The sequence below is a fragment of the Pongo pygmaeus genome, chromosome X (genome assembly GCF_028885625.2).
Source record: "Pongo pygmaeus isolate AG05252 chromosome X, NHGRI_mPonPyg2-v2.0_pri, whole genome shotgun sequence".
NCBI classification, from domain to species: Eukaryota; Metazoa; Chordata; class Mammalia; order Primates; family Hominidae; genus Pongo; species Pongo pygmaeus.
In genome coordinates, this window is record NC_072396.2 from 155,585,097 (window position 1) to 155,604,587 (window position 19,491).

General features: G+C 45.8%; 1 protein-coding gene across 6 annotated transcripts in view; it reads left to right on the forward strand.

Annotated features, from left to right (window-relative positions):
- MTMR1 (myotubularin related protein 1) overlaps positions 1–19,491 on the forward strand; it is a 73,912-nt gene that overhangs the window by 51,095 nt on the left and 3,326 nt on the right. For all 6 annotated transcript variants that reach the window (XM_054471671.2, XM_054471669.2, XM_054471672.2 and 3 more), the window contains 3 exons: positions 2,112–2,204; positions 8,511–8,624; positions 13,439–13,615. In XM_054471671.2, coding sequence (XP_054327646.1) covers positions 2,112–2,204; positions 8,511–8,624; positions 13,439–13,615 — 384 coding nt within the window. The remainder of the gene's footprint in view (positions 1–2,111; positions 2,205–8,510; positions 8,625–13,438; positions 13,616–19,491) is intronic.

The following is a 19,491-nucleotide window of genomic DNA, read 5'->3' on the forward strand; positions in this document are numbered from 1 at the left end:
GGATAACCTGCTAACATCTAGGCTATCTGGTACAGCCTGTTACTCCTAGGCTACAAACCTGTGTGGCAATGTGACTATACTGAATACCGTAGGCAACTGTAATACCATGGTAAGTGTTTCTGTATCTAAACGTAGAAAAGGTACAGTAAAAATATGATATTATAGCCTTATGGGACCACCATTGGATATGAAGTCATCATTGACTGAAACATCATTATGTGGCACATGATTATACAGTGCAATGTTAGTCTTAAAAAAGGAAATTCTGACATGTGCTATAACATGGATGAACCTTGAAAACATGCTCAGCAGGCCAGGTGCGGTGGCTCACGCCTGTAATCCCAGCACTTTGGGAGGCCGAGATGGGCGGGTCACGAGGTCAGGAGATCGAGACCATCCTGACTAACACGGTGAAACCCCGTCTCTACTAAAAATACAAAAAAATTAGCCGGGCGTGGTGCGGGCGCCTGTAGTCCCAGCTACTCGGGAGGCTGAGGCAGGAGAATGGCGTGAATCTGAGAGGCAGAGCTTGCAGTGAGCCAAGATTGCGTCACTGCACTCCAGCCTGGGCGACAGAGTGAGACTCCGTCTCAAAAAAAAAAAGAAAACATGCTCAGCAAAATAAGCTAGCCACAAAAGGACAAATATTTATGTTTCCACTTATATGAAGAAGCTAGAATAATCAAATTCATAGAGACAAAAAGTAAAATGGCCATTGCCAGGGGCTAGGAGCTGGGGAATGGGGAGTTAGTGATTAATGGGTATAGAGTTTCTGTTTGGAAAGATTAACAAGTTCTAGAAATGGTGATGGTTGCATAATAACATGAGTATGCTTGATGCCACTGAACTGGACACTTAAAAATGATTAAGATGAGATTGGATGCAGTGGCTCATGCTTGTAATTCTTAGCATTTTGGGAGGCTGAGGTGGGAGGATCTCTTGCGGTCAGGAGTTCAAGACCAGCCTGGGCAGTATAGTGAGACCCCCATCTCTACAAAATAAAGAATTAGCTGGGCATGGTGGCTCACACCTATAGTCCCAGCCACTCTGGAGGCTGAAGTGGGAGAATCACTTGAGCCCAGGAGTTAGAGGCTGCAGCAGGCTATGCTCGTGTCACTGCACTCCAGCCTGGGTCACAGAGTGAGCCCCTGTCTCTAAAAAATAAAAATAAAAATAATGGTTCAAGTGATAAATTATATGTCATGTGTATTTCACCACAATTAAAATTTTTGTTATAAAAGAAGGTAATACACTGTTACTCTGAGATGTTAATATTGATTTTGTCATTTCTTTGTTTTCATATCTTTCCAGGTGGCAATTTCATAGAGTATTTTTGCTCTTTCTAAGTGATTGCTTTGTATTTTCGTAATGAGTTTTCCCCCCACATCCTTTTGCTCATAGTCAAATTATTTGAAGCTTCTCTTAGAATCCTCACCCTTCAGCTGTCTTTTTACTTGTGGCATTTTCAGTGTTTTGGCAATCCTATTTATGTATTTGAGAATACTATCTCTTACCTTTTGGTATGAATCTATTGATATAAAGTATCAAAAGATATGAAATACAATACTGGACTGCCTTAAGCAAGGACCCCACCTTTACCATTTCAAGATTGAGTTGTTGGGATTCTCTGAGTCATGAAGAATTGGTTAAAAGTTGTAGATTGCTAATCATTATTTTGATTCTCAGACTTCCTGACATTTCTGAAAAATGGAAAAAATGTTTTTATACTTGTAGAGAAAATGGCATTCATAATGTGCTTTATGAACTGCTAATTGGCATCCTACGTTGACACTGTACACTTAGTGTGGTGGCTGGTCTTGACCCTACCATTTTAACTGAAAAGTTTGCTAGCTAGTTGCTTATACTTTCTTGATATCAACTATATTAAAGAGAAATTATAAAACAACATGTAAAAATACTGTAAACTGGAATTTTGTTTTCTAAAACTAATGGAAGTCATTTCGATTTGATAGACATTTTTGAGTGCCTGTTATGTGCCAGGAATTCTATTAGGCCCGATGAGATGTGATTCTTACCACTGGACAACTTACAGTGACTTTCAAGAGGACTGTAACATACGTTAAAACGTTTAACCTTCTGTTTCTGTTCAGCGACTGGGCCATGGTAATGACAACCATGCGGATGCTGACCGATCTCCTATATTTCTGCAGTTTATTGATTGTGTTTGGCAAATGACAAGACAGGTGAGAGATTTCAAGTATATTTCTATGTAGTCTTTGCTTTAAATATATCTTAAAGATTAAACTATTATTGCTGTTTCATTCAAGATGAATTTGTGTAAAATATGACCCCATTATTTAACACAATTTGATTCTAATTCACTTAGAAATATAAGCAGAACATTAGAAACAACCAATTTCACACCAAAAGTTACTTGTCTTTGCAAATGGTTTTTATCAATCATCTTGTCCACTAGGTCCAAACCAAGGCCCTACTCCTCTATAGATTCTGCTGCTTTTGCTCCCCTTCAAAAGGTTAAGGAAGTACAGTCTCCTGCTGAGCAGTTCATCTAAGATTTGGCCAGATGTTAGAAATGAGGATGGGAATGAACTGCTAGTACATGGGATTAGACCAGGCAATCCAGGAATCTCCACACTCTGCCCCAGTCCAGAGCCTCTCCCACCCCCAAGGTCACTGAGGGAAATGAGTGTCCAAGAACCAATGGCATAGAGGAAGCTGCATAGCATTTTGCTATTAGCTGGTGCGTAGTTCCCAAACCCCAACACGCGGGGCCCTGGTAAACAAGGGAGCCATCTAGGGATCCCCTTCCCTTGAGCTGGTCAGGCCCTTTGGCTTCAGTTCAAAGTAGGCCATAAGGCCATAGTTCCTGCACTGTTTTGTTGTTGTTGTTGTTGTTGTTGTTTTCCCCCTCATCTCCAACATCTAAACCTGAGTTTGGTCTCCTATCCTTATGATAAGAGACAGTGCCAGGGCAATGGACCTGGAACCAGAGAGAGAGAGAGGCAAAAGAGAGTAGTTTCCCCAGTGCCTGCTGCACAGCCTGGCTGAGGGTGGGGCTATGGGGTACAGAACAAGTTAGGGGGCTGAGATCCGGGGTCTGAGCCTTCTCTTGCTAGTCATTCACCAAGAGCTCTGGCCTTGGCTGCTTCAGTCATGGGGAAGGGAAGCAGCCAGGACACTGCCGGTGATCTGCAGGGATTCTACCAACAGCCCTGCTGCTCTTGATTGATCCTCCCGCAGCCTTATCACCATCAGCCCAGGGCCTTTTCAGAGGACATCTGCCTCCCTACTGCAGAAAGTCTGTGAAATACTAGGCCTGTTTCCCCACTGAGAGCTACTGTTACTGATGGCAGTGTGTGTTGGGGCAGAAAGAAGGTTGATGGTCACGATGCTGCCTGTGCTGTCCCGCTCCCCAGCAGCTCTGCCCTGAGGAGGACCTGGAGAACTCAGAAGATGGCTCTCCACCTTGAGTGCGCACAGCCAGCCCCTGGGAACCTTCTTCCTGTGAGCCTGGAGACAGGCTCAGGTGTGTGTAAAAGTTCCCCAGGTGATTCAGATGTGCAAATGAGTTTGACAACCAGTGATCTAGCTTAGTGCTCCAAATGTGGTCCGGAGAACTTGTTAGAGACACCAATCTTCGGCCTCACTGACGACCTGCCAGTGCTCTGGGTGTGGGGCCCAGCCCTCTGGTTCCACAAGCCCTTCTGGGGGCTGATAGATGCTCAACTCTGAGACCATTGCTGTAGACCAACACTGCTCAAACCTTAATGAGCACACAAATCCCCTGGGACTCTTATTGAAATGCAGATTCTGATTCAGTGGGGCTGAGGCAGAGCCTGAGATGCCACATTTCTGATAAGCTCTCAGGTGATGCCAGCGGGTCACAGATCACATTTTCAGTGACAAGGGAGCACAGAGACATACCTTTAGAAATAAGGAACAAAGGGGAGGGAGTCTCAATAGCCAAAGTAGATTTCATGGAGTCCTCAGGCCCTCACTTAGAAATTAACACTGACTTTTACACCCAGCTTCAACAAACTGATTGGGGTCTCACATGAGCTGATGGCCAGGTCACAGGTGATTAAAGATAGCCTGTTAGAGAGCTGGCCCGGGTAAGAGGGGCTGGTCCCAGAGGTAGGTGTGCTGATGGTGCAGGTGAAAGGTAGCAGCAAACACACTCCAGAAGCACGAAGACTGGCCTGAAGCCTTACTGTTTTATAGAGCCAGGCACTGTTGCTATTTGTGTTGATGCTGAGCCAATAACAAAGTTAAATGATTGTCATGTTCAGGTTAGGACAAGAAAGTATGAAACACATTTTAGAAAAATTCCATAAAAAGGTTGAACACAAAAAAATAATTGCAGTGCTTCTAAAGGGATAAGCACCATTTTTGTGGATGTGAAATAGCTTATTCCTCCCAAATGTGGATTTTTTAACATCTTCAAACTGACCTCCATTCTTTATACTGCTTAGTGCCTGTTTTCATATCTAAGCCATGTCATTTTTGTGCTTTTATTGGATTTTAAGAAAATAAGGGGTTTAAATTAGAAGATTTCAGATGCTCTCACAGCTCTAAGATTCTGTCTGTGAAATGTGTGTATAATTAATTTCTTTTAAAATTACATTGTTAATGCATTAGCACAGACATCAATGACTAGTCTTTATCAGTTCATTAACAAATGAATGAGATATATAGCAGGTATAAGATGCAGTCATATGAAAGATTATTTTTGGGTTGCCTACTGTTAAGTAAGCTATGCAGCATAAAATTGTCAGAAATATCAGAATAAAATGAACTAGTCTGTATGTGAACAAAGAAACTAAGGGAAAAATAATTGAAGGACTCTTTAGAGTCCCAAAGACACTCTATAATATCCATAGTTTAATACAATCCTTACTCGTCTGGATAGGTTTAATAGTCATTGATATTTTTGTTCCTCAAGAGGTGCAGAATTGGGGCCAGGTGTGGTGGCTCACGCCTATAATCTCAGCGACTCAGGAGGCTGAGGTGGAAGGATCGCTTGAGGCCAGGAATTCAAGACCAGCCTGGGCAACATAGTGAGACCCCCCTGCCCATCTCTTCAAAAAAAAAAAATTAAAAAATTAGCCAGGCATGGTGGTGTGCACCTGTAGTCCCAGTTACTCGGGCGGCTGAGGCAGGAGGATTGCTTGAGTCCAGGAGTTCAAGGTTACAGTGAACTATGATTGTACCACTGCACTCCAGCCTGGGTGACAGAGTGAGACCCTGTCTCTAAAACAAAAAAGAGGTGCAGAATTTTATTATAGATTACTGTGCTATGTATTTTCGGAAATCATACTTTTAGGTAAAAGGTACAGTTTCCAGGAGAAGAGGCCAAAACAAACTATGAATTGCAGCGACCTAATCTTTCGTTTGTATTACTCCACTTGCTACTGTTTCCCCCAATGAGCTGTTTTTTGAGTTGAGCTTAATGCCATGACAGCCCCTGAGTATAAATGGCAGTCTTGACCCAACATGAGTAGGTGGAGCCTTTGTTTTCCAGTTTTCATGGGTGCCAATGGGCTTGGACTGAGCCCTGCCCACTTTGACCTCCCATATCTGGTACCCAGTGACCAGAATAAGGCTTGTTGTCACTGACTCTAGAACACACCTTTCCAAGCTCCCAGATCTACAATGCAGGCTCAGGGGCAAGGAATGAAGACTCATTGTCATAGTCTGTTTGGGCTGCTGTAACAAAATATCATAAATGAGGTGGTTTATAAACAACAGAAACTTCTTTCTCACAGTTTTGGAGGTTGGGAAATCTAACATCAAGGCCCCAGCAGATTCAGTGTCTGGTGAGGGCTTGCTTCCTGGTTCATAGATTAGCTGTCTTTTCATTGTAACCTGACATCATGGAAGCGACAAGAGAACTCTCTTGGGCTTCTTTTAGAAGAGCACTAATCCCATTCACGAGAGCTCTACCCTCGTGACCTGATCACTTCCCAAAGGCCCCACTTCCTCGTACTACACCTTGGGGATTAGAATTTCAACATAGAAATTTTGGGGGGATACAGATATTCAGTTCATAGCACTTATATGGCTTGAAAATATGTCAATAATTTGCTATCTTTTAGTAAACATTTATTTTTAAAAGTTTGAGAATTATAAAATATAGGACAAAACCCTGGATCTTTCATTCCTGTCCTTGATTTAATAAGGCTTCAGTACACAAAAATGTCATATATTTGCTTATAATTCACAACTTCTGTGGTGCCAATAATTTATGAATAGGGCATAACTAAGCAGCATAGAGAAGTCCTGGGAAAACTGGACATAGTGTGCCTGGCCTGTTAAAACATAGCTATTTGAGCCGGGCATGGTAGCTCATGCCTATAATCCCAGCACTTTAGGAGGCCGAGATGGGAGGATCACTTGAGATCAGGAGCTCAAGACCAGCCTAGGTAACATAGGGAGACCTTGTCTCTACGAAAAAAAAAACAAAAAAAAAAACTAGCTGGGTTGTGGCAGTAGTCCCAGCTACTTGGCAGGCTGAAGTGGGAGGGATCACTTGAGCCTGGGACGTTGAGGCTGCAGTGAACCACAGTCGCACCACTGCACTCCAGCCTGGGCAACAAAGTGGGACCCCATCTAAATAAATAAATGCATGAATGAGAGAGAGAGAGAGAGAGAGAAATAGAGAAAGATAGCCGTTTGAAATGTGAGGCCACCGTCAGAGTTGCAAGGGGCAATCTTAAAGGCTCCAAGAAAGGATTAACCAGTAGATATTGTTAGCATTTCAGCCAGAGACATCACATCATTGATTTAGTTCATCTAAGAACAACGATGCCAGTAAGAACCACCAGAATTAGTTTCCAGAGGTTTCTGAAGCAGTAATATTCTGATGGGATTCCTTAGAAGAGAGTTGTGTGTTTCTGAGAGCAATCCTTAAGATGGAGAGAGAAGCAAATCTTACTCCACGGTATCTGAGCATAATTCCTTAAGTCAGCTAATGTAATAGCCCGGTGAAGAAAACAGTTTTCAGGTGGAGTTTGGACAGTCCTGGATTGACCATTGTTCTAATTGAAAAGCCTGGTGCTAGTCTAGTAGTAAAGCTAAACTAAAAAATAAACTTGTCTACCAGTGATCCTGATGTGATCATTCTGGAGACGTGAAGATTTGTCATGATAGTGTGCACACAGCACCCTGATTGAAGAATAGGTTTTTAAGTAAACCGACTTAAATACAAGTATGCTGGGTATTTGGCTTTGCTTCATTGAGTAGGTGATGAATATTTTACTGTGTTTTTACATTAGAGTTCTGGCACATGGTAGGCACTCAGCACATGCCTGCTGTTAGGGTAATTATTATCACTTCCAGATCATCTCATGGCCACAACATGCCAGCTACTGGCTAGAACCTGCTGGCAATAGTAATAGTCTTCATTGGAATTCTGCAAAACCCCATCAAGAATTACCTAAAACAATCAAGACGATCTGTGGTTTTGCTTCCTCACTCTGCCAATATGGTGAATTACAGTAATTGATTTGTTTTGTAACATATATTTTCATATGTTAAGCCAGGCTTACATTCGTAAAGTAAACCCCCACTTGGTCATGTTGTATTACCTTTCTAAAATATATTGCCAGGTTCAGCTTGCTCATTTACACTAGTAAGAAGTCAGGCGTGCTGGAATCCCAGCACTTTGGGAGGCTGAGGCGAGTGGATCACGAGGTCAGGAGTTCGAGACCAGCCTGGCCAACATGGTGAAACCCCGTCTCTACTAAAAATACAAAAATTAGTCAGGCGTGGTGGTGCGCACCTGTAATCCCAGCTGCTCAGGAGGCTGAGGCAGGAGAATCACTTGAACCTGGGAGGCGGAGGTTGCAGTGAGCCTAGATGGCGCCATGGCGCTATTGCACTCCAGCCTGGGGGAACAGAGAGAGACTCCGTCTCAAAAAAAAAAAAAAAAAAAAAAGAATTCAGGGGTGTATGGTCATGGAGTTGTCTTTGTAGGAAGGTTCTTAACTAGGAGTTGTTTAATAGATGCAGAGCTATTCGGATTTTCTATTCTTCTTGAGTCACTTTGGGTACATGTTATAACTGGATCTACTGCTCCCCTTACCCCTGACCTGGGATGTGGCTGCAGCGGGGAAGCTGGCACAATAGAGGGCTCCCCTCATTTGTTTCCCTTCTCTCAGGGTCATGGTCCAGTACTGCCTGTTGCCAGTGTCTGAAAACAGTCATTTCTTATATTGTATCCAGCTTGCTAGATGTTTCTGGCAGAAGGGTGAGTCTGGGCTCTGTCCTACTGCCATGGTGAGAAGTGGAAGCTACATAAGCTTTTCTGGGCATTGAGTACAATAAATTTAGTTGCTGCTGGTTGTTTCTCAGCCAGATCTATAAGTTTGGACCTAAAACTGTAGGTAGTTGAACTTTACATGGGCTCAGTCTTCCTTTAAATCTTTGACTATATTCCAAGTTGTAGTTTCGCTGTCTTTCATAAAAAAGTAATATTACTTTTAGAAATTGGACTCTATGACTAAACCTTATTTTTCTCTTCATTTAAGTTTCCTTCAGCATTCGAGTTTAATGAGCTATTCTTGATTACAATTTTGGATCACCTTTATAGCTGTCTTTTTGGGACCTTTTTGTGCAACTGTGAACAGCAGCGATTCAAAGAGGTGAGTATGCTGCATCCTTGTCTGTTGCTTTCCCTGTGGTTCAGGCACCTCTCCTCGGAAGTGCCACTGTAGGAGGGCTGAGGGGAGGGAGGACTGCGCTCTGGTGCTTTTGCTGACTGTAAATGCCCTCCCAGGGTTCTGGCCAGCCCCACCGCATGTGTCTAACACAAACTCCTTCCTTTCTAGGCATGGGGGGCTGGGACCCAGCGAGCCTGTGGCTCTCTCAAGAGTAGATGAGTGCTAGACCCTGGACCTCCTGACTCTGAGTTCATGTAGTCTCCGCTGCACCAACTCCAAAACCGTGGGATTCTGCTTTTCATCCTCTGTGGTGGTAGCCAGATGGTACTTGAAGGCCTTGGAAATGGAGTCTGCTGATTAGCCAAAAGGCCCACTTTAGGTAGCAAGCTAACACTTTTTTACATCAAAGTAGTAAAGAAGCAGTTACCAAACTTCTCAGAGTTACATATCATTTCTTTCTTTTTTCCTCAGTGTGGGATAAAAGAGAGACGTGGTCAAAAGTGAGAAGGCATTGGAAAAAGGCAGCTTAAGGAGTATATGGTCCTGTTAATAGACAAGGACCACTGCCTGTGAGCCGAGTATGTTAGGACAGTATAGAATTCAGGAGAAAACAGTCTGTCAGTAACGCCTGCCTCCCCCTCTCTCAGCAGCCTCCCCACAGTTGACAGCGCCCTCATTCTGTGACCCCACCTGGTCCTGCCTCGTCGGCCTCCCCTGCTCGGTCTCCTTGACTGGCTGCCATTTTAACCAGTCTCTAAAGTTGGAGTCACCTGGGCCCAGTCCCAGGTCCTCTTCTCTCCTCGATTCTTGTTCTGTCTTTCTAAGTGACTTTGTCTCGCCTCAGGGACCTAAATGCCTTTTCCTGCTCCTCCCCTGCTCTTTTGCATCTCAGTACACAGCACCACTGGCCATCCAGATGCCGAGGCCAAATACACGGGAGTCACCTTTCACCCCTCCCTCACCCTCACCCTAGCTACCACATCCAGTCCCCTGGTGAATGCTGCTGGCCTTGTCCCAAAGTATATTCTTTTTCTTTCTTTCTTTCTTTTTTTTTTCTTTTTGACGGCGTTTTGCTCTTGTTGCCCGGGATGTAGTGCAGTGGCGCGATCTCAGCTCACTGCAAGCTCCGCCTACCACATTCAAGCCATTCTCCTGCCGCAGCCTCCCGAGTAGCTGGGATTATAGGCACCCGCCACCACGCCTGGCTAATTTTTTGTATGTTTAGTAGAGACAGGGTTTCACCATGTTGGGCAGGCTGGTCTCAAACTCCTGACCTCAGGTGATCTTCCCGTCTCAGCCTCCCAAAGTGCTAGGATTATTGGCCCAAAGTATATTCTTAATCTGCCACTTCTTAACTGCCTTACAGCTATAAGCCTAGCTCAAGCCCTTACTGTCTCACGCTCCTACTGTGTCACATCTGGACTAAGGCAGAAACCCAGGAATGGGCTTCCCTCATTCTCTTTCTGACCTTCGGTAGTCCATTCTAAACATAGCAAGCAGAGTGAGCATTCAGTAACTGAAATCTGATCATGTGCCTCTCCCCTGCTTCCCACTGCAGTTAGAGTAAAATCCACACTCCTGCGGGCCCAGTGTGATGGGGACTTGTTAACCTCCTAATAAAAAGAAAAACAGTTTTTAAAAGAGTGAGTTTTATGTTACGTGAATTATATCTCAGAGCTATTTAAAACAAATAAAATCAGAAGCAGAAGAATGAAGTTCATATGTAGAATTTTAACCATGGTTTTATCTTGTTTTTTTTTTTTTTTGAGAGGGGGAGTGCAAAATTCATTCTTATAAAAATGAGCTCTCTTGATACATAATTTACCATAAAATTCACCCATCTAAAGTGTACAATTTTATGGTTCTAGCATATTCACATATTGTGCAGCCATCATCAATATTTAATTTCATAAAATTTCTTTATTTCTATTTTTTTAGCGAGTGGGGTCTTGCTATGTTGCCCAGGCTGGTCTCAAACTCCTGGCCTCAAGTGATGCTCCTGCCTCGGCCTCCCAAAGTGCTGGGATTATAGGTGTAAGCCACTGTGCCTGGCCTAAGTTTATAAAATTTCTGTCACCCCCAAAAGAAATGGCATACTCGGTAGCAGTCACTTCCCATTTCCCCCACCCCTATCCCCTAGCAACCATCAATCTGCTTTCTGTCTCTACGGATTTGCCTATTCTGGACATTTCATAGAAATGGAATTATACAATAGGTGAACTTATATGACTGTCTTCCTTTGCTTAGCATAATGTTTTCAAGGTTCATCTATGCACCAATACATCCTTTTTATGGCTGAGCAATATTCCATTATATGGATAGACCACATTTTGTTTATCCATTCATTGGTTGATAGAAATTTGGGTTGTTTCCACATTTTGGTTTTTAGGAATAATGCTACTATAACTATTCATGTGCAAGTTTTTATGTGGACATACGCCTTCATTCATTTATACCTACGAGTGGAATTGCCGGGTCATGTGGCAACTATGTTTAACCTATTGAGGAACCGCCAGATTGTTTTCCAAAGCAGTTGCACACACGAGCAATGTCTGAGGCTTCCAATTTCTCCACATTTCACCAACGCTTACTATTTTCCTTTTTAAAAAAATTATAGCCATCCTAGTAAGTGGGAAGTGGTATGTTGTGGTTTTAGATTTGCATTTCCCCAGCGACTAATGATGTTGAGCATATCTCCATGTGCTTATTGGCCATTTGCATGTCTTCTGTGGAGAATGTGTATTCAGCTCCTTAGTTCATTTTAAAATTGTGGTGTTTGTCCTTTTTATTATGGAGTTGTAAGAGTTCCTTATACATTGTTTATATATTCAAGTCCCTTATAAGATACATGATTTGCAAAAATTTTATCCCACTCTATGGGTTGTTTTTTTTACTTTCTTCATGGTGTTCTTTGAAGCACAAAAGTTTTTAATTTTGATGAAGTGCAATTTATCTATTTTTTCTCTTGCTGCTTACACTTTTGGTATCATCTAAGAAACCATTGCTTAACCCAAAGTCATGAAGATTTGCTCCTGTTTTCTTCTAAGAGCTTTATACTTTTAGGTCTTACATTTAGGTCTGTGATCTGTTTTGAGGTAACGTTTGTATACAGTGTGAATTAAGGATCCAACTTCATTCTTTTGTGTGTTGGCTATCTAGCTGTCCCAGCACCATTTGTTGGAAAGATTTTCTTTCCCTCATTCAATTTTCTCGCCAACCTTGTTGAAGATCAGTTGACCGTAAATGTCAGAGAGTTCATTTCTGTGCTTTCTATTCTGTTCCATTGATCTGCATGTCTGTCCTTACGCCAGCACCGCTGGCATTGATTACTGTAGCTTTGTGGTAAGTTTTGAAAATGGGAAGTATGAGTCCTACTTTGTTCTTTTTCAGGATTATTTTAGCTATTCCAGATCCTTTGAATTTTTGTTGGTGTTTCTCTTATAAATAAATAAATGTATAAAAATTGAAATGGTCCTAATTGAACGTTCCTGTATTTAGCTAGCTCATGGGAAGTCAGCAGCAGAATGGGAGAAAATGCTGTTGGCCTTGCCATTTTCTCATTTGACTTTGTCATTGTGCTTGATCCATTGTTTAATATTTACCTGCCTCACCATGCCTGCACATTTGGGTGTTTTTGTTCAGATGAGCAATGCAAGTAGGTACAGTGTTTCTGAATAGTGTACTACAAAATTAGGGGAAGAAGAGATAGCTTAGTGATATATTTACTTGTCTTTATAAAGCTTCTCCAGCCTGCACCACAGCACATTTTCCTCCAGATAGCTATGATTTTCCAGCACAAGGAATCTTAACTGTAAAATCTGTTCTCATTTCTCAATATTAAGAGTCACAGCCAGGTGGTGTGGTGGCTCACGCCTGTAATCCTAGCACTCTGGGAGGCCAAGGTGGGAGGATCACTTGAGGTCAAGAGTTCGAAACCAGCCTGGGCAACACAGTGAATCCCCATCTCCACCAAAAAATACAAAAATTAGCCGGGCATGGTGGCGTGCGCCTGTAGTCCCCAGCTACTCGGGAGGCTGAGGCAGGAAAATTGCTTGAACCCGGGAGGCAGACATTGCAGTGAGCTGAGATCATGCCACTGCACTCCAGCCTGGGTGACAGAGTGAGACTCCATCTCAAAAAAAAAAAAAAAAAAAAAAAAAGGAGTCACAAAAGCTCTATTTTCTTTTAGAGGCAGGGTCTTGCTCTATTGCCCAGGCTGGAGTACAGCGGCACAATCATAGCTCACTACAGCCTCAAACTCCTGGCCTCAAGCAATTCTGCCACGTCAGCCTCCTGAGGAGCTGGGACTATACTTGGCTAATCTTTAAATTTATTTTTTTTGTAGAGACAAAGTCTCACTGTGTTGCCCAGGCTAGTCTCAAACTCCTGCCTCAAGCAGTCCTCGCAATGTGGCCTCCCAAAGTGCTGGCCTTATAGGCTTGAGCTACTGTGCCCAGCCTACAAAAGCAAACCTTACACCAGAATTTAAAATCATATTTGTTATTGGTGGGTCCTATCATCCCGTGGTTGTTAGAAGGTTCTCACTCTGCCTTTCCATAGACACAGTTGTCGGATGCTACCTAACTTCAGCAATCTGTTTTTGCAAGACAGCAAGCAGTGTGTTTTCATTTCATCCTGCCATGAGTGGGAAGAAGGTGGGGCTGGGACCTAGTAAATGTTCATGAATTTTTCAGCATTTGAATTCACTTCATTATTCAAGTCCTTTTCTCGGTGTAATACTAATTCTTGATGATATGAAGAAAAGTTTATTTCCAATGTCCTTTTTTGTTTTTCAGGATGTATATACAAAGACGATATCTTTATGGTCGTATATCAATAGCCAGCTAGACGAGTTTTCTAATCCCTTCTTTGTGAATTACGAAAACCACGTGTTATATCCTGTTGCCAGTCTGAGTCATTTGGAATTGTGGGTAAACTATTATGTGCGATGGAATCCACGGATGAGACCTCAGGTATCTTTTTGTTTTTCTTTTCATGAATGAGAGAGTTTGCCTTTTTTTCCAAGTAAAGATGGTGGTATGAAACTGTGTTAATGGTAGATATTAACTTACCATACTGACCGTCTTCTGCCCTCTCCTGTCAGGGTTCAATCCTTTGCATTCATGTTCCAGGAGTTTCCACCCATACACCAACTCTGATGATGTTTGCTGGGTTAAAGTTAAAAAGTCTTAGCACTTCTGTCTCGTACTGATGAGGTACATAAAATGCTATGTGCTCCAGTGCTTGGCCCTTCATCTTATAAACTACTTTACCTGCAGATATGGGGGTTGGGGTGTCAGCCCTTTTCCCTGTTTCCACGTAGAGGTGGTAGAAAGGCGTGTGGAAAATGCATCAGGGTTACAGTGTATAGGCCCTGTTAGTCCAGCAGTAGGAAGGCAGGTGCTTGAATCACAGAACAGGTGCCCCTTTGAAGAAGGGGGAGAGTTTGCCCCTCCCCACCACACTTTTTCACTGTAATATTTTCTGAGATTGAACAAAATTAGAGAATGGTGCACTACAGGGGCCAGTCCGTCAAGCCTGTGTCCTCTCTTTGTGTTCAGTGGCTGAGCTCTGGCTGCGGGTTCCCGAAGGGCTTCCCACATCCTCCACTGTGTCGTGGTTTGGATTCAGTCCTGCCCCGCACCCCCAGTCTCCACATGGGTGGCCAGGGCATGGTTGGTTCTGGGTGGTGAAGAAGACAGATAGAGGCAGCCTGTACCTCCATGGACAGACAACTGTCTGCTGAGACTTTTTTCTTTTTTATTTATTTATTTTTTGAAACAGAGTCTTGCTCGTCACCCAGGCTGGAGTGCAGTGGCATGAGCTTGGCTCACTGCAACCCCTGCCTCCCAGGCTCAAGTGATTCTCCTGCTCTGGCCTCCCAAGTAGCTGGGATTACAGGTGTACAGCACCATGCCTGGCTAATTTTTGTATTTTTAGTAGAGACGGGGTTTCGCCATGTTGGCCCAGCTGGTCTCAAACTCCTGACCTCAAGTGATCCGCCCGCCTCAGCCTCTCAAAGTGCTGGGATTATGGGCGTGCACCACCGCGCCAGGCCTGAGATTTTTCTTTTGAGTTGAATACTCTCAGAGTTTAACTGCAGTCTATCAGGAGCGTGTACCCAGGGCATTGTTTAATAGCATTGCTCTGTCAGCCAATGATACAGAAATCTGCCTTTCCTCTCCACCCTCCTGCTCCCCCATCCCTCTCACCTGGGGTCTTCATGATCTCTAGATCGTCTCCACGCTCCACTAGCCATGGGGCAGAGTCTGAACTGCTCATGTTCCTTTCCAGCTGCCTGGCCCTGGAACCTCAAGGATACGTCACTATAGTACCCTGGCCTGCCAGCTGGAAAGCTCCCTCACTGGTGGCCTTAGCTCCATGCTCCATCTGCTGGGTGCGCCCCGCTGCCCCAGGCCGCTGCTTGGCCACTCCTCACTGGATCCTTTGCCCTCTACCACAGACCAGGCTGGTCATCACTTGCCTCTTCTTTCCTAGATGGCTTTCTGTTTTGTTCCACAAAGCTTCCGCTGCAAATGCTTTTCTCCTCTGGACCCTCTGAGTTGGCCCTGCCACCCTTACGACCTCAGGAGTGTTTTCCAGAACACTGTGATGGGTGCCCACTCAGCCCAGTACTTGTACGCTGGGCCTGGGGAGGTGGGAAGGAGTCCTGGCTGTGGGGGTGCTCCTGCATCCCAGGGTGCCCTTAGCCACATCTCCCCTGTACACGCCCTGCCCCTGCTTGAAGCAGATCCCCCGTGTGAATGAGCCGCCCTTTGTGTCTTCACATGTATGAAAACAACTAGTGTTTGACCACCTCTTTCAGCTCTTCCCGGAGTCTTCCTTGGATAGAAGAGACTTGCATCTGTGTCCCTCTCCCACTAGCCAGGGCACTGCTGGGACTTGTGCTGCCCTGGAGCCTTTCCCGTTGAGCGCCCTCTTCCCTGTTCACCTAGTGCTCTGGTGGCCCTATGTTTATTGCCCAAACTAGCGTACTTTGAGAAAGAGAGCGGAGGTGCTGCTAATAATCGGTCTGTAGAATTCCCCAAAGCACTCGACACTGCACCGGCCTGTTTGCCTGCCTGCTGCCCCTACAGACCACAGGCTTTGAAACCACATGGCCCTCAGGATCTAGCATGGTGTTTGGCAACTAACAGAGACTCGACAGATGTGACTGAGTGAACGTGTGAGTGAATGAAGAGGTGCACCCCTCTGCTGCAGGCCAGTTCCTCCTGCACATCTGCTCTCTCCAGCCCCTTGAACCTGCATTTATTCCTTCTACCTGTGGTGGCTCTTGCCCCTCAGCCTACAGAGGACTCACACCTGCCCACCCTAAACCTGTCCTGTCCCCACTGGCCTCTCCCTCAGGTCTCCCCTCCACACCCAGTCCTCTGGGATATTGGGACAGCTTTCTACCTACTCTCCCTGCCTCAGTCTGCCTTGTGTCCACGCTCCACCTTCCTCCGGAGAGGCCTTTTGCTCCTGCCTAACAGCCCAGACATCACCTTCTGTGACTGCCCGATGGCTCCAGCTCCCCACACCCTCTGCCACTTGGCCACCATCTGAGCTCCTGGCATCAACTTAGCTTCCTTCTTCCTTCTTCCTCTTTTTAAAAAAATTTACATTTCTGGCCGGGCACAGTAACTTACGCCTGTAATCCTAGCACTTTGGGAGGCCGAGGCGGGCAGATCACGAGGTCAGAAGTTTGAGACCAGCCTGACCAACATGGCGAAACCCCGTCTCTACTAAAAATACAAAAATTAGCCAGGTGTGGTGGTGCGCGCCTATAATCCCAGCTACTCAGGAGGCTGAGACACAAGAATCGCTTGAACCTGGGAGGCGGAGGTTGCAGTGAGCTGAGATGAGATTGTGCCACTGCATTCCAGCCTGGGCGACAGAGTGAGACTCTGTCTCAAAAAAAAAAAAAAAAAAAAAAATCACATTTATCTCTCCCTTTAGACTTTGTGCTCTGCAAGACTAGTCCCTGCTTGTTATTAATTGATCTTTAAGTTATTAATCTCATAACTGCTTGTCACTAGATTGAATCCTTCCCCAGATGAGAACTGAGTTTGAAGGCGAGCTGTCTTTGAAACGGCCCATGTGCCCAGGAACTATGAGTGAGCGTGAGAGGTTGCTGGTCCCATTAGCATCTTCTTTCCTGGCTTTCAGCCCAAGAAGTCTACGTGCAGGGTGACCTGCTGCCCTGTCACTGGAGTCTAGGTCCGGCACTGCCCTCCTTTCTGACTTCAGGTGCATTATTTGAGATGCTAAACACAGGGGCCCATCAAGCACTTCTTTCCAGTCAGTGGTCAACTTGGGAACCAAAGCCTACATCCCCCTTCCAGCACCTTCCTCTTCACTGATGTGTATTTCTACTTAGGCATCTTGCTGAGTTATTCTGTCCTGGGTGGCTTCTATTTCATCTGTTTTGGCAACAGGGAAGATGGGCTACAGAGTGTCAGAAGTCACTATGTTATTTAAATCACATAGGGTTACCAGGTAATATTCTTGGTGACTCAAAGGACCAGGTGGTTGGTGGAATGTCATTAACATTAGCAGAAAATCCAACAGAACTATGCCTGATCTGAAGTGCCTTTGGCTGAACAGAGCCTCTCGATTACTGCAGGAGACCCCCGTACCCCCACCACGTTACCCCTTGTGCAGCAGGTTGCAGAGGTGAAGAAATGCTGAGCAGCAGAGAGGGTTAGAGTGGTGTCCCACAGGGGCGCACCCAGGCTCAGATTCTTGCCCGCCATGTGAGGCAGGGAACAGATCTTTCCTAAAACCTACAAACTGCATGACAGATCTGTTCCCAGATGTGGTCAGATTCTCACACGTGTAAGCGAAGTCACCTGCAACATCGTGGTGATGATGGAAACCACAGCGACAGCGCCTGTAACCTGCAGTCCTCTTGTGTGCCAGTGGGTTCTGTACACACATGACCCCAGTTAACGCTCCCAGCAATTCCACGATGTAGAGAATGAGGGAAGGGTCAGAGAAGCAGTGACTTGGTTGAAATCTTGCTGCCCAGTGCGTGTAGTTGTGGAAGGATGCCCCCGACAGGGGCAGATCCCGTCTCTGGCAGCGACTCACCGCCTGATCTGCAGCAGGGTCCTGAGCCTCACGGGGACTTCACAGGGGGTTGCTGAGCAGGAATTGAATCCATTCCAAGTGCACTGTGCTCGGAGGGTAGTAGGTGGGTGGTCCTGCTTTTTGCATTCTCCCTCCACTGTGCTACACAGAAGAGAGAACCGAAAAAGAGTACATGGGCCACAGCTTGTTACCCTGTATGCAACAGGCATGTGTCGGACACCTCCTAGGTGTGGGAATGGGGGTGGGGGAGTGCACTGAAGACAGGCAGAGATCAGCGGCTGGTGTGGGTGTCCAGTGACAGGGCCTGAGGGGCCAGGTGAGGCAGAGAGGGGAGGGGAGGGAGTACAGGAGGGTAAACAACAGGGGAGATGCAAGCCTGTTGGGCCTCTTTTCTCTGAGAAGGCAGTGGCTCGATTGGCTGCCGAGAAAGGGGTTCTTTGGGCACCCATCAGAGGATGGCTGGGTGTGGAAGGCCCAGGGGCGTCCTGTTTCCTTTGGGACTGTCTTGCCGTATGTCTTGTGATGCTAGCACCCATGCGGCAAACATGACTGGCCCTTAGACGGGAATTTTCTCTAACACAATCCTCTGTTTAAGCCTCCAAGTTTTCTATTCCTTCAGGCATGCCCTTGATTTGTTGCAAATGAAAATATGTGAGTAGGCCGGGCGTGGTGGCTCACGCCTGTAATCCCAGCAGTTTGGGAGGCCGAGGCGGGCAGATCACTTGAGATCAGGAGTTCGAGACTAGCCTGGCCAACATAGTGAAACCCCATCTCTATTAAAAATACAAAAATTAGCCAGACACAGTGGTGGCGGGCATCTGTAATCCCAGCTGCTCAGGAGGCTGAGGCAGGAGAATCGCTTGAATTCGGGAGGCGGAGGTTGCAGTGAGCTGAGATCGGGCCACTGCGCTCCAGCCTGGGAGAGAGAGTGAGACTGCATTCCACCTCAAAAAAAAAAAAAAAAAAGAAATATGTGAGAAAAGATGCAAACAGCTGGTGAAGAGATGATAGTGGTGCGTTTGAGCTGTGCTGGGTCTCTGCCCTGGGTGTGTGTCAGTGGTGTATTTCCCTGCGTGTCTTGCTTCTTGCTGAGGCCACATGCCTGTAGATGGATAATGGGAACTTGATTGCAAGGCGTCCCTTGTCTGATCAGAATTAAATGATCCTACAGACAGGAAAACACACACCAGATGGGTCCTAAGGGTAAGAGAGGAGCTGGTGCTACCTCCCAGAGGCCTCTGGGATCTGCCTTTGCCATCACACTCCACTCCTGTCCCCTCTCTTCTTCCTGTGGCCTGCCCAAGGGGGTCATTTCTTCTCAGCCCACTGGGTGCTGGTTACTGAGCACCTTGTTATTAGAGGGACCTGGCTGCCCTTTTGCGGTCTCGCTCTCATCCACCTTCTGTCCCCCCTCCCTCCAGGAGGGCTAATCACCATTGGCACACAGGGTGGAGCAGCTCGGCCTTTGAGGGAGTCGGGGCAGGACCTGGTGAAAGGTGAGCCAGAGGGCCAGGCTGGGGCCAGACTGCACAGGGCCTCGAGGCCCCTCTCAGGGCAGGGGGAAGAAGTCCCTGGAAGGTGTTAAGTGGCCAGTCACATGGCCTGGCTGAGGCTTAGGAGCCAGCCCTGTGGCTGCTGTTTACACACGGGATCAGAGACAAGGGAAGGCTAGGGAGCTCCCCAGACCCCACCCTGTTTCTCCCTCAGCCCCAGTCGGTGACCTCTCACTCTGGTCAGCCTTGCCCCCAGCCAGAGC